The sequence below is a fragment of the Magnolia sinica genome, chromosome 18 (assembly GCF_029962835.1).
Source record: "Magnolia sinica isolate HGM2019 chromosome 18, MsV1, whole genome shotgun sequence".
NCBI lineage: Eukaryota > Viridiplantae > Streptophyta > Magnoliopsida > Magnoliales > Magnoliaceae > Magnolia > Magnolia sinica.
The window spans coordinates 59,480,829-59,495,330 of NC_080590.1; the positions used below are offsets into that span (position 1 = coordinate 59,480,829).

At 36.6% G+C, this 14,502-nt stretch overlaps 1 protein-coding gene across 3 annotated transcripts in view; it reads left to right on the forward strand.

The window, feature by feature from the left end:
• Positions 1-10,139: 10,139 nt before the first annotated feature.
• The window catches only part of LOC131233979 (uncharacterized protein At3g06530), a 102,102-nt gene continuing 97,739 nt past the window's right edge, over positions 10,140-14,502 (forward strand). For all 3 annotated transcript variants that reach the window (XM_058230905.1, XM_058230907.1, XM_058230906.1), the window contains exons 1-5: positions 10,140-10,464; positions 10,560-10,773; positions 10,864-10,959; positions 11,408-11,525; positions 11,612-11,785. In XM_058230905.1, the coding sequence (XP_058086888.1) occupies positions 10,308-10,464; positions 10,560-10,773; positions 10,864-10,959; positions 11,408-11,525; positions 11,612-11,785 (759 nt within the window). In that variant the 5' untranslated portion in view covers positions 10,140-10,307. The remainder of the gene's footprint in view (positions 10,465-10,559; positions 10,774-10,863; positions 10,960-11,407; positions 11,526-11,611; positions 11,786-14,502) is intronic.

Below are 14,502 nucleotides of genomic sequence, written 5' to 3' on the forward strand. Positions count from 1 at the left end.
TGAAAAGTGGCAACAGGTTCAATACTTCTATGACGGTCTGACACCCCAAAACCGTCGCATGGTTGACGCCACCAGTGGAGGGTCATTCATGACCAAAAGTGATATTGAAGCTTGGAATTTCTTTGAAACCTTGTGTGAAAATTCCCAGCAATGGGACTATTCAAATAGAGGTGAAACTAGTCTTCAACCACTGAAGAAAGGGGGTATCTATGAGGTAGGAGTCACGCCAGATCTTTATGCCAAAATTGATAGCCTGACAAAGAAAGTGGATGCTTTAATGTTAAACAATGGACCTCCACAAATAACTCAAGTCGAGTCATGTGCCATATGTTCTAGTCTCACCCATCCTACGCAGTCTTGATCATCTAGTTCAGCATTTTCAGAATTTCTCTCTGAACAAGTGAACGCTATGAACACCTTTAGGAGAACTGAGAATGATCCTTACTGAAACACCTACAACCCAAGGTGGGCTAGACATCCAAATTTCTCTTGGGCAAAAGGACCACAACAAGGAGGACCATCTGAAAATCCTCCTATGCAACCTTACTCCCAAGTTGGCAGTCAACAACCTCAGCAGTTCCCACAGTATCAACAAGTACCTCCACAATCTAGGAAATCATCTCTTGAGGATACACTCAATCTTTTTATGCAGAGTTTACTTCAATTTCAAAAAGACACCCAACATACTTTACTAGCTAACCAGCAGAGTTTACATGCAAATGCGCAATCCATTGCCACTTGCTGCCACATTGAGTGAGAGAGAGAAGGGCAAGTTTCCTAGTCAACCTGTGGCAAATCCAAAAGGATAGTATGAGATTGGCTCAAATTCAAACCAAGAACAATATCATGAGCAAGCCAAATCAATCATTACCCTTAGGTCTGGTAAACAGATTGATAACAAAGTAGAGATGCCTAGGGTAGAATCAAAGTCCAATGCGGAAGATCAAAATGAAATGGAGAGACATACTAGTGCATCCAAAGTCCAACAACACTCTGACTCTCCAGGAACCACTCATGTGCCATCTTATATGCCTAAAGCACCTTTTCCTCAACGTCTGGCACCGGTTAAGAAAGGAAACAACTTTAATGAGATATTGGACATGTTTAAGCAAGTGCAAATCAACATTCCGTTGCTTGATGCTATCAAGCAAGTTCCTGCTTACGCTAAGTTTCTTAAAGATTTATGCACTCAAAAGCGTAAGATGAATGTTCATAAGAAGGTCTTCCTTGCGGAGCAACTCAGCTCCATGATTCAACACAACACTCCTCCTAAATTTAGAGATCTAGGAGCTCCTACCATTTCTTGGATCATAAGGTTGAGAAAGCATTGCTTGATTTAGGGGCGAGCGTCAATTTGTTACCATATTCTGTGTATGAGCAGTTAGGACTTGGTGAACTGAAATCAACCAAAATAACGCTCCAACTAGCTGATAGATCTATCAAGGTGCCCCGTGGTGTTATTGAAGATGTGCTAATCCAGGTTGACAAGTTTTATTTTCTAGTGGATTTCATCGTTCTAGATACTCAGCCCGTTCCAAAATCCCCTATCTTCTCTCTGCTTTCTTCTCTCTCCCCAAAAACGCCCCCTCCCTTCTGCTACTCTCCTTCTTTTATAGCTGTTAGGTGCAGTGAAGAGCTAGACAGCTATTTACGCAGCAACAGCGGAAGATCTTCCGCATGCTGTGGAAGATCTTCCGCAATAGCATGCGTACTCCTTTTCGCAGCCAAGTTCAGACGCAAAACCTCTCTTCTTTCCTTACTCAGTTTCCAAATAAATACCGTCCCCTAGGATGTTTTCGAGTTCTCTACATGATGGACGGATCAGATCTTCCATCTGATCAAATATGGTGGGCCACAACCGCTGCAAAAGTCGAACAGCGTCTGGCATCTTCTTTCGCACTGACCGTGCTATGACGTTGGTGGGGCCCACTTCATTGCTATCTTGATAAATCCAAGCCGTCCATTAGATTCCTCTCGAAAAAACGTTTGGGAAGGGATATTTTTGGGTGTCCATTGATGCGGCCCACAGAGTTTTAAACCTACCGTCCATTGTGCTTTTTAAACAGTTGAAAAACTAATAACGTGATGTCTTCAAATTCTGTCAGCTAAGCGTTGGTTGTGGTTGCCACAGGGAACGGATGAACTGTCTGGATCAACCGTACGGATGATGGGTGGGGCCCACAACTGCAACCGATCAAAAGCATGTGCGAACCCGTTTCAAAACTGGAAATTTTCATTTTTTGCGAAAGACGTCGGTCAAACCGACTTTGACTAATGCATTCCGGTCCGATGCACGCGCGGGTGTACATGTGCACTGTGTACACGCTGCACTAGGTGGGGTCCACTATAATGGTCTGGAGAAATCTTCATCGTCCATATGTTTTGTCTCCCCGATTAAGGGGTTGAGACCAAAGTTGAAGCATATACTGTTTATCAGGTGGGTCCCACTTAATGAATTAAGGGGATGATCTGGCCATTGGCCCACTTCTCGCGATATTCAATGGGTGAAATTTAATATGTACAGTTAATTTATGGCCCTCAGGCCATGTATGAAGTTTCGGGCCGAGTGGATGGCGAGAATCCTGTGATCTTGCATTTTGGACCATTTTCGGGCCTTTTGGCATGAATAGCTTGATTTCCTCATATCCATGACCTGTAAATTATTCAATATAGGTCCTCTGGAGTGCAATCCCTTGCTCTGGTGACTTCGGAACATCAAATCCACGCTTGTAGTACTCCTTTTCCATCAACGCTCCTGATTTCATCCTACAACAAAAATATAATTAAAATACTCCGTTAAGCATTATCATATACGTAAAATCAGGTAATAATTGGGGTCTGATATGCAATATTCGACCCTCATCAATAGTCATCCCATTCGCACCGTATATTGCATGACATTCGCGGCATACGACATTTTGGGTTATCGTGTCCCTACATTTATATGGTCTAGGTTCGGCTGACGCTATTTGTATTACTCATCAGGAATGTATATTGTATTGCATCCTCTGCATCTGATATTTGACTATCTATGATTCCTCATTTGCATAGTTGTTCTACATTGCATATTCTAACATTGATTGACTCACAGACTTGTCTGTATTTTCGCTTACTCTGTTATCGTATGATTTATGATCTTGTCAATATTCTAATTACTATGATAATTCATGCTCTTGTCAGTATTTCTGCTCATTTCGAAATTATACAATTTATGGATTACCAGTACTTTCGATATTGTGTGATTTATGACATTGTATCCTCGGCATCTAATATTTGGCTCGCTTTGACTCCTCATTTGCATAGTTGATTTGTGATGTGTACCCTGATGTTGTATGATCCATGGACTTGTCAGTACTTCCGCTTAATTTGATTACTCTGATATGGAATACTTAGCACTTACCTTGTGAACACACTTACACCACCCTCTAAGCTTTTTATAAGCTTATGCACGATAGATGCGTGCAGGTGATGTTAGGTTGCAGCAATGTTGAGCTTGGAGCATGCGACGGTCTTCTGGGGCTTGGTTTTTTATTTATGTATTTCCTTCCAGCATTGTACTCAACTGATTATATTATTGGATATGTGATGATGATGTTGCCTTTGTGAATTGGGTAATCTTGTGGTTATGCTTATTGCGAGTTAAAAAAAAAAAAAACCTCCTTATAGGATCTCAGGATCGGAATCTGGTATATAGACGCTGGGAGCCGAGAATGGGGTACTACGGAGGCTGTCGGCACCGAATTCGGCGATCGGGATTCCTATGAATCCGATTTTTGGGTTTGGAGCGTGACAACCCTTCCTCGTGAGAGCTTAAACAGTTAGGTTCCTTGTGTGGATCATTGGCCGGTGTGCCTAAAACTATGTGTTATGTGTTGACCCCTGCTCAGGGAACATAAACAGTCAGCCTAAGTGTAGGTTGTAAAGGTTAGAGGTGAACCTGATTTAAAACCTTGGGTTTGGGGTGAACCATGTGAAACCTCCTTAGTGAAATCCAGTACACTCAAGGGTTGAGTGCGGTTACCGGGAGTGGAGTAGACAAGTAGTCGAACCACTATAAAAATGATTGTGTTTGGGATTGCTATTGTGTTATATTTGTTTGTGTGATTTCCTTAAATACTCTTCATATTTAATTATCTGAGATCATACCTCACACACACAGTCATAACAATCATAAACTAGCTTGCATATTGTTTATCTCTTAAGTAAGCTTGTGATTGGATCCTCTACTAGGCTTGGAAGCCGGTAGGGTTAATTTTGAGTAATCTTAATATATGCTTGTTATTAGGATTAGAGTGATAGAATTTTAAATAAACCATAAAACCTTTAAAATTTCCTATTCACCCCCCTCTAAGACATATTGGCATATTCCTACTTCAACTAAAGCGATCTTCACCGCAATTTCAGTTATAAGATTCGATAACTATTAAATTTTTTATTATAATTAAATACTTTAAATTTTAATTTCTAAAATTTATCATATTTTTCTTTAAATTTACTCTAACATGCAATGGTGTGTAGAAAAAAGTAAATTATAACATAAATTTCTTAAGGGACAACATAAAATTTTCAAAATAAATTAAGAACCTAAAATTTTCAGATTTAAAATAATTAATTAACAATTAGGGATGTTTGCTGAATTTTAAAAAAAATTATAAAAGAGACCCTATAGATTTTAGGATTTTAATAAGGCACAATTTAAATCTCATATGATTATCGGGTTTGGTTTTGGGGATAATTATCGACTATATTTCTTCACGATTTATTTTATAATCTAAACCATTTAAATTTTTTTCAAGTATGTTAAGCATAAGACTTTAAAAGATATTAATTTAAACAAAATTCACACGTTATTAATTAATAATAATTTAGTTTATGAAATTTAAAGTCGAAATAAAATAATGAGAATTGATGCTTAACTTCACAGTAGAGATAATTATTAATTATAAATTCATAAATATTTTTTATTATAACTTAATAATTAATTGATCAAAATTATTTTATTTAAATTCAAATTAAATTTTTTTTATAAAATTGTAAATAAACAAAACATAGGAACTCCTAAAAGTAATTCTTATTAAATTCTGAATCTAAATAAATTAATGTATGATTTAGAATTTAACTATTCTAATTTAATTAATTTAGAAATATATGAATAAAATCTAACTATTTTATAATATTTTTTTACTTCCTTATAATAAATTGAAGGAAAATATCTACTAAATATATTAATCAAATTCCCTTTCTCTTCTCTCTATTTATTTCAAACCCTAATAATTGAATTTAAAAGATATATTAATAGATCTTAATTCAATATCATATATTAGTACATTTCGAACTATTAGGGTTATGTAAAAATATAGATTGAAAATCTATATTAATCACTAATTTTAAAGATTTAAAATCTGATTGGTTAGATATCAAATTACTAAATTATAATTAGTTATTATCTATTTATATTTAAATTTACCTAATCGAAATTAATTCTATAATCCTTAAAATTTGTAATTAAATTGCCATTAAAAAAACTAAGTTAAACAATGCTAAATTAAATATAAATTTAAATTAGTTAATTATACATAAATATTCCTAAAATGAAACTTTACATGAATTATGTTTTAGATCAATAAGTTATTAAAATTATTAAGTTTGGACATTAATTATTATTAAAATTTACGTAATATTATAAACATTATTTTTTATTAGTATGAATTATTGTAATATATTACTTTTAACTAATCTTGAAAAAAAAATCTAAGATTAATAATTTGAGTCACTTCACAGATTTACGTAAGCAAAATTAATTTAAATTTTAACTTAAGTGGGATTAAGAATAATTTCTAATTTAATTCCTACATATTTAAATAATTTATTTTTTTCGTATTAAATTCACTAATTTAGAAATTCAATGTAGATTTTTCTTTAATCTTGTTTAGCTAATTCTTTATTTTTTTATGTATGTCAGCAATAAAAAATATCAATAATAAATAATTATTTCCTGCAAATTTCAAATTTTAAGTTAATTAACAATAAAAATTAAAAAATAATTTCAAATACAAACAACTATAAAATTTTCAGATCAGGAATGGATCACCCACCTTGACAAAATTTTCACAAAACTTCTTTTATTTTCTCTCATTTTTTATTTTATTTTTTCTCACACTTTTCCTTCTCGTGCCTACACCTACGACTCTATTTATAATATAAAGGTCCCACCATATGTAATACACACAAGTGAGAAAAATAAAACAAAATGGTATCTTTAAATTGCATCTTGTGTAAGTGAAATACCTCCATCTTTTAATTTTATTTATTACAAAAAATATATCACGTGTGTATATGAAGTGATGCATGTGGTATGTGGTTGTGAATGGGCATGATCATGAATGTGCGTGGTTGTACCTGTAATTTTATTAATGTACAATGGATGGCTGATCAAGTGGATGGGTTGCCGGATCAATTAATGGATGAATTCGGTGGTTAAGGAGTTCTATAGACGGTGCCGATATTGTGTATAAATTTAACGGTTTGATTCTGTTGATTTGAGTTAATAAACAGGTGGTTGGCTAATATTATAATAAAACTAGACGATTTGAAATTGTTTGATTGGTCATTGTTATGGGTTGTTTAGATTAATAATCTCTGATCATACTCACATGCCTTTTTTTTCCTAAATATAACACTCACTTGATAATAACCTTATACTAATTAATATATATTTATATTTTACTAAAACATAATAATATTTAATACATGATATTAACTCTTTGAAATTTTAAAACTTAAATGGGCATATTACACACGTTTAAGACATACTTTATTAGAGAGTTATATCATACATGGATTGATGATTGAGATGTATTGAAAATCATATTTAAGTGGATCATACGGTACCTCAGTGAGCATAGAGGTAAATGTACAATTGGTTTTATGAATGGGTTACCCAGTTATATATGGGGCATCGGATTTACAGTTGTATATATGGATACATGGATGGTCTTCTCCTGGATACATGGATGGTCTTCTCCTATTTTAAACTTATAAGTTTACTATCAAAATATGTATATGGCTTGTGGACCTTTAAAACTTGTTAAATCATGTTTCAATGTAAGAAGTACTCCAATAAACTTGTCTAGAGAAATGTAAGAATTATCACAGTGATTTGTTTGATTTTGTTAGTGACCCAATTGGCGAATCCAGGTATGATATACGGTTGGATAATAAAATATATGTAAAATAATCAAACGATAAAGATTATAATCCAATATATACATTAATGTATGATTACTTTCATACTTAGATACGTGCAAGATGGGTTTTATTTTTAGTTGATCAGACATGTGAATCATTATATAAACGGCTTAGATGATTAAATTGCAATACTGAAAAACATATGTATGAGTGGGTGACTGCATACCCTACACGGCATATGAACGATTGGATTTAATGTATCTTTTACGGTTAAATTTGAGCTAGTTAATGAATGAACAGTTGATCTTAGGTGTATAAGTAAAGAAAATACTAAAACCATACAATTATCAATCAACGATACACTATAAATAAATCAATTACACATATCACAGCTTACATACTTTATGTATATATGAATGCATAAATAAATGGAATGATCATGCATGAATGCTTAGATTAATGTAAGTGTGCATGTATGCAGACGCATGCATATGTACCAAAATCTCGTATTATTACATTTTATCCCCTTATAAGAAATCTGTCGACAAAATTCAAACACACCCAACTTGTGGACGAGAGATGATACTCTTTTTGATTAAGGGTGTGTTTAAGTGCTTGCTAAGTTCCATATGTTGTAGAGTTTAAGTGGGTGCTAGAGTGTGTAAATCGCTATAGAAATTAGGGTTATTACAACTTAAGAACTTTTCAACGCAGCTGATTTTCTGGCAGAATCGATTAGGGGACATATTACAACATTTTTAGAAGAAGATGGATTTTAGTGAGATATAATGGTTTAGAGGAGATTTGTTGAAGTTTATTGGTCTTGGATCAGAATGGTCTAATTTATATAGGCACTAGAAGAGTGGACCGTTGCTAGGTGGCTATCAATGGTTAAGAATGTTTGAAAAACGTTTCTGACCATTGATAATGAATTTAAGCCGTTGGATTGAAAGATCTGACCATTGAATCATCAAAGTCCGTCCGTTTTTAGATTGTTGTGACTTTTAAAGTTGCTAGTTGCTCTCAAATTTGTTAACTGTTTCAGATCAATAATTTAACCATTCTTTGTAGCCTATAAAACCTAAGCTTATCTCAGATCGCTCACACCACGATTGCCTTCGTCTCGTGACAGTTTGCATAAGGTTGCGAGGGAGCGACCACTGTGCAAAGTGCGCTAACTAGAGCCATTAAAGCCACACTACCACGCTCATGCCCGAGCATGCGTGCGTTCCCGTGCATACGCAACTTGAACATCTCAACCTCCAAAACTCCAAGTAAGAATACTACATACACTTCTATATATAAAGTACAAAATTTATTTTCTTATTTCCGATGTAGGACTAAACAAAAGCCGCACTTTATAATTTTTATTTTTATTTTTAATCTCAACATCATTTTAACGACAAAACGAAAATTTGAATATTTAATTTTTTGAGTAACTAAATTTCAACTATTAAAAGGGCTAAAATTGTTGGAGCTGACCTGAAAATTGATCGGGTCATGCATATGAGGCCCATGCCCAACCTATAAGTCAAGCTTGTCCCAAAGTTGGAATAGGCTCATTGGGCAGGGTGGGTACCCAACTCAATGACACCCTTAATGAAGCCCATTACTCCCAAACTATCTATCTTTTTATTTGGTTGCTAATTGCCGACCCACGATGGCAATGACCAAGGATAAATCATTTCCTAGTATAAAAGGAATAATGATTAGCTACTGCTTTCTAGGGGTGTACATCGAGTCGAACCGAGTTGAGCTGACCTCAGCTCAACTCGGCTCGAACACTGGCTGACCTCAGCTCGAACTCGGCTCGGCTCGATCCTCGAGCCTGACTGGCCAGCTCGGTTTGGTTTGGTCAGCAGCTCGAGCCGGGTTTGAGCCAAGATCGAGCCGAGTTCGCCATTAAGGCATCTCCACAAACACTTGAACTGCAACTTCAAAATCCTACTTTTTTACAAACAGAGGCAATGATTTTACAGGTATTTTATTAAAAAAACCTTCTAAGTAACATAAAAACAAAAAATAAAAAAGAAGAAAAAAAAGGTATTTGTTTCATGTACATACCTTGCTTGCCACCAGCCAAACCTTCCTTGCCACCAGCCACATTTTGTTGAGTCAATTTTATCAAACAATTGGTGAGCAACATCAATGGGAAAGTAACTGAGTCACCGAACTAGTTTCATCTGAGTTTGATTCGAGTTTGATTCGATCTAAGTCGAGTCGAGTTGGACCTGCTTGAACTTGGCTTGAACTCATTTTCATGCTCAAAAAATTAGCTCGACTCGGTTCAAACTCAACTTCGAACCGAGTCGAATCGAGCTTTTTTGAGTCGAGTCGAGCAAGCTAACCGACCTAGCTCGGTTCATGTACGCCCATACTACTTTCCTTCACTATCTTGTTACTTAAGGGATGTCACCAAGTTATGTGAGCCCATTATGATTTATGTATTGTATCCATGATGTCCATCCTCTTGGAGAGATTATCTTAAGGCATGAGCCAAAGATATGAGATGGAAAAAAAAAACGTAAGTGTTTCCTACCTTAGAAAATAGTGAGAATTTTTCCTACCATTAAAAACTTTTTGGGCCACATAAGCTTTTGATCAAGCTGGTGTTTATGTTGTTTATGTTTTCTTGTCCACGTCTGCTTGAACTCATGAACAGGTTGGATCTCAAATAAAAATCATAGTAGCCTTAGGAAGGCTTCAATGGTGAGCGTCGCCATCCGTCTGCTTTGTGTAACGGGTTCACTTGAGTTTTTGATCTGCCTTATTCTATTCTATGGCTCATGCCCTAGAATGATCTATCCAAATGGATGGACAGTGCCGATACAACACACACATCATGATGGGGCCCACGGAACTTGGTGACGTCACTTCAGTAGTTAGATAGCCACTACTGAAGGCGTCTGTAGCTAATCCGCGTCCGTATAAAAGCCCCCCTCCTCCCGCTTCCGCGCCAACGACGAGCCTTCGCACACCGTCTCAAAAGCTAGGGTTTAGGGTTTAAGGTTTAAGCTTAACGCTCCTGAACATTTATACGGTTTCAGTTGAACAATCCTCCTATTCAAAACACTAAAAAAACCTTACAGCCCCAAAAGCCCTCCGCCAAGCATTCCTCCATGGCTTCAACGCTCGCATCTCAGCTGCAGAGGATCAAACCCTTCGTACAAGGAGAAGCAGATGGAAGGAGACCCTTCACTCGTCCTTCCGTCATCTTCGATCCCAAAGAAGCCGCCGACATCGATGTGGAGACCATCCTTTCAATTGCAGTCTCTGGTAAATTCAGAGTCCTGAAATTTCTTGCTTTTTTCATATTCCAATCCGTTCAGAGTCAATTTCGAAATGTTTGCGAGTCGGAAATTGATTTGCAGGTTTGGAAGTTCTTATAAAGTCGGATACCCGATTTGGGAAATACAAAGATACACTTTTTAGCCACAAGAGTCGTGAATTAGATAGGGAAACAATGGGAATAGAAGAAAACAAGAATATCGATTTTTCAATTGCTTCATACCTGCGGTTACTTGCTGGATACCTGCAACTCCCTTCAGCGCTAAAGACATTGGAATATCTTATTCGTCGATACAAGTATGGACACCTATGCTCTTGAATTTGGAACTCTTTGTACTATATTTGTTGTCTTTTTCTGGGATTTGAATGGGCATTGGGCATCTGCAGGGTTCATATGTACAACGTGGATGAGCTAGTTTTGTGCGCTTTGCCTTACCACGACACCCATGCATTTGTTCGGATTGTGCAGTTACTGGACTTGGGGTGAGGGAATTATCAATGGTCTACTTATTTTCATCTCTACCATAGTCAATTCATGTAGAATTCTAACCTGTTGAAGTGTGTGGGTTACTGATCCCATACCCTGTCAGAAAGTTGGATATGTCGCATGACGGTCCAATGATCAGACCATTCATCTGGTCTGTCCTACTGTGAATTGGCTACATCAATGAGTTAGTTGAGGGGATGAGTAAAACTGCATGACTTTTGAAGGGTTTGACCCCACAAAGTAGGCTTTTAAAACTGCTGGTGTTGGTCTGTGGCCTTCTCATGGTGGGGCCCAGTGGATGCATGGCCTGGGCGGGCCGGGCTGATGGATCAATGTGCCTTGCATCTGATTTGTTTTGCAGGGCACAGGATGATTTAGTTGTCCATTGGATATGGGCTAGAAAACACTTCAACTCACATTCTTTTTCTCCCTGCTCTTATGCAGAAACAAGAACTGGGCATTTCTTGAAGGTGTTAAAGCTTCAGGTGCACCACTACCAAGAAAGGTTATAGTGCAACAGTGCATTCGTGATATGGGGGTTTTGGAAGATTTATGCAACTATGTGAGTATTTTGACTCATTATTATGCTAATTTATTTAGTTAAATTTCTGATTGATTGAGCAATTAGCTGTTTTTAATAATTTCCAGGCATTGCCAACAAAGAAGTTCCAGCATTCGAGGCCGGTGTTTTGTTTTTGTTCTGCAGTTCTTGTTGAAGCTCTAGGTGCTATTCCTACTTTGGACAGTGATACTGTGAAGAGAATCATTCCTTTTGTGTTTTCTGGACTCAGCTCTGCACAAACCGGAGGCCCTGATCACAAGGTGCAACTCTGGAAACTTTTATGCAGCTTATATTAGAATTTCCCCTGCTTCTCTTCTCCATTGAATATTGGAGATGTGGTTGGTTTTATGGTGCTTCATGTTTGCATTCTATGCACTTTGCTTCTTTTGTTTGGATTGACTTGATGCTCATAAGCTTCAGTATCCCTTCTATCACGGTAAGAAAATATGAATCTCAATATGTGGTGTTGCCTGGAATTTGGATGTTCTGACTGCAGCTGCGAGCCAATGAACAGTGACACGTGTGAACCAAAAATTCCAGCTCCCTTGCCTAGTGGTTCCAACTGCTGTCGTCAGGACATGATTCTTCTTCAAACCTCAGGGGCCCATCCTCCTGTATACCTTCTTAAGCACATTATCATTTTTGGGTGTTTGTTTAAAGAGGAATTATGGCTCATATATCGAGAATTAAATACACTTTTTTTTTTTTTTTTTGTTTTTTAAAAGATTGAATTTATTAAAGCCAAAGGCAACCCGAAGAAACAAACCAAAAAAAGAGACAAAGGCCAAACAAAACAAGAAGAAAAGAACTGTAATCATTTCATTTGTAAAGTATGTAAAGTTAATTGTAATCATTATATTTTCGCATTATAAAACTACCATTTTTTTATGTAGTGATTTGTGGTTGAAACAAATGATGTAGCAAAATAATCATTGCATTCAAATGTAAGTGATATCACCAGACAATTAATTACGAGAGTAAATAATCATTTACCCATTTACAACCATTTACCATTGTAATTAGAAAAATGTGAGTTTGGGAAAAATCCCGACAGTGGATAATCTTAAGAAGAGGGGCATGGTGAAGGTTAATTGCATTGTGTGATGTGCCTTCATGAGGAAGAATCAGTCAACCATCCTTTAATCAGGTGCAATTTGGCTTGGGAAATTTGATCGAAGGTGATCCAGATGTTTGGCTTGTCCTGGGTGCTCCTGTGCTCAGTCAAGGTGGTTATTAGGGGCTCTCATCTTATGGCTTGGGAAGGCAGGGAACCCTTGGCACATGGCTATGATATCCACCATTCGGTGTATATGGCAAGAGAGCAACAACTGGGTCTTTAAGAGCTACCTCTTCAACTGCTGGGATGGTGAACAAGGTGCATTGAGCTGTGAGTGAATAGGGTAGAGTCTTGTCTGGTACTAATCAGATCGCCCAAGCTCTCCTCGATTGCGACTGGCCTGAAGTGATTAAATGGAATCAGGTCACAGGAAAAACTGCTTCAATTGGCATCCTCCCCAAATTGGTCATTTTCAAGGCTTTCGTCAACCTCAGTTATTCTGGGATTGGAAGTTTCATCTCCAATCATGAAGGCATGAGTTTGTTCGAATTGTCTGGTCCGATGGGAATTCAGGAAGCTTCCTTTGCAGTGGCCCTGGTGTTGCATTGCTTTGTTGTATCTTTATTTTTTGATTCCTTTTTTAATAAAATTTATCCTTCAGTGGAGGCTTAGCTTGTTTGTGGTCTTATGGGCGATTTGGGCAGAAAGGAACTAAAGGTGCTTTCAAAGTGCATTCAATAGTGTTGAGTGGGTTATGAACTTATGATGACGATGATAGGTTTTTTTTTTTTTTTTTAGTTGAAGGGGTGTCATACATTAAGGGTTGAAAGATTATTATTATTATTATTATTTTTCTTTTTAGGTTGTGCTTTGCACCATCTCGGCATGTCTTTTCTTCCTTTTAGTAAAGTTTTTAGTTACCTTTCAGAAAAAAATCCTTAAAAAAAAAATCACGATCAACTGGTTGAACCTTATAGTTCTTGCTTGGATTATTATATACTGTCAAACAAATTATCCTACTTGTATGTGGATAACAAAGACTCTTGGTATTTGGTCTCTATACACCAGGAGATAAAGCAATTCTTTCTGTCTTATTGTTGGTCTGGATATCACATGTACATACTAGGAGATAAAACAATTCTGTCTTCTTGTTGATCTGGATCTCACATGTACACAATGAAGCAAATTTGAAGGTTTCAGAGACAAGCAAACTTTGTAGTTGCATTCTCGTAAGTTGTAATTGAAGTGGAATTCTACAGATGGCATCTTTGGTCTGTCCTGTTGAATCTGTTCCCTGCTTTATCGAGTTTCATTATATCATTTAATAAAAATTCTCTGTTTTACATCTTTCCAAAAAAAAAAGGTTCTCTATTTGACTTGTTTTAGAAAAAAAAAACCTCTACATAGATAACATGCCTATAAAAACATAACTCTCGATGCATTCCGGGCCATGTGTAGATACCATGGAAGTTGGAATTTGATTGGATCCATGGACTCCACGGTCTAATCTGATAGAGATTCCAATTCGCATCTTTGCCGCCTATGTAGTATGTCATGTGTATACAGTAATCATAAAAGCATTTACAGTCATACGATTGACTCTGTTGCCTCATAAAATTGGCAGTCTACTCAAATCTGCTTTTACATTCAATCTGTTGGTCCTCACTCAACCCGGGGATTCACCCGACAAGCGGCTGATTCGTCTTAGCCTCTTAGGATTTGGATGGGGTCTCACTCAACGGGGGATTTGGATGGGCAAAGGGTTTTAGATTAATAAGGATGGTCAGATTCATAGATAAGATCAAAACGGTTTACTTCACCATTCAACATTGCTCACGAAAGCAATTGAAATGATGGTTTTTGCTCGGTTGATCAAGAACTAACTTCAACTACACTACACTAAATATGAGTGTTGTGCCA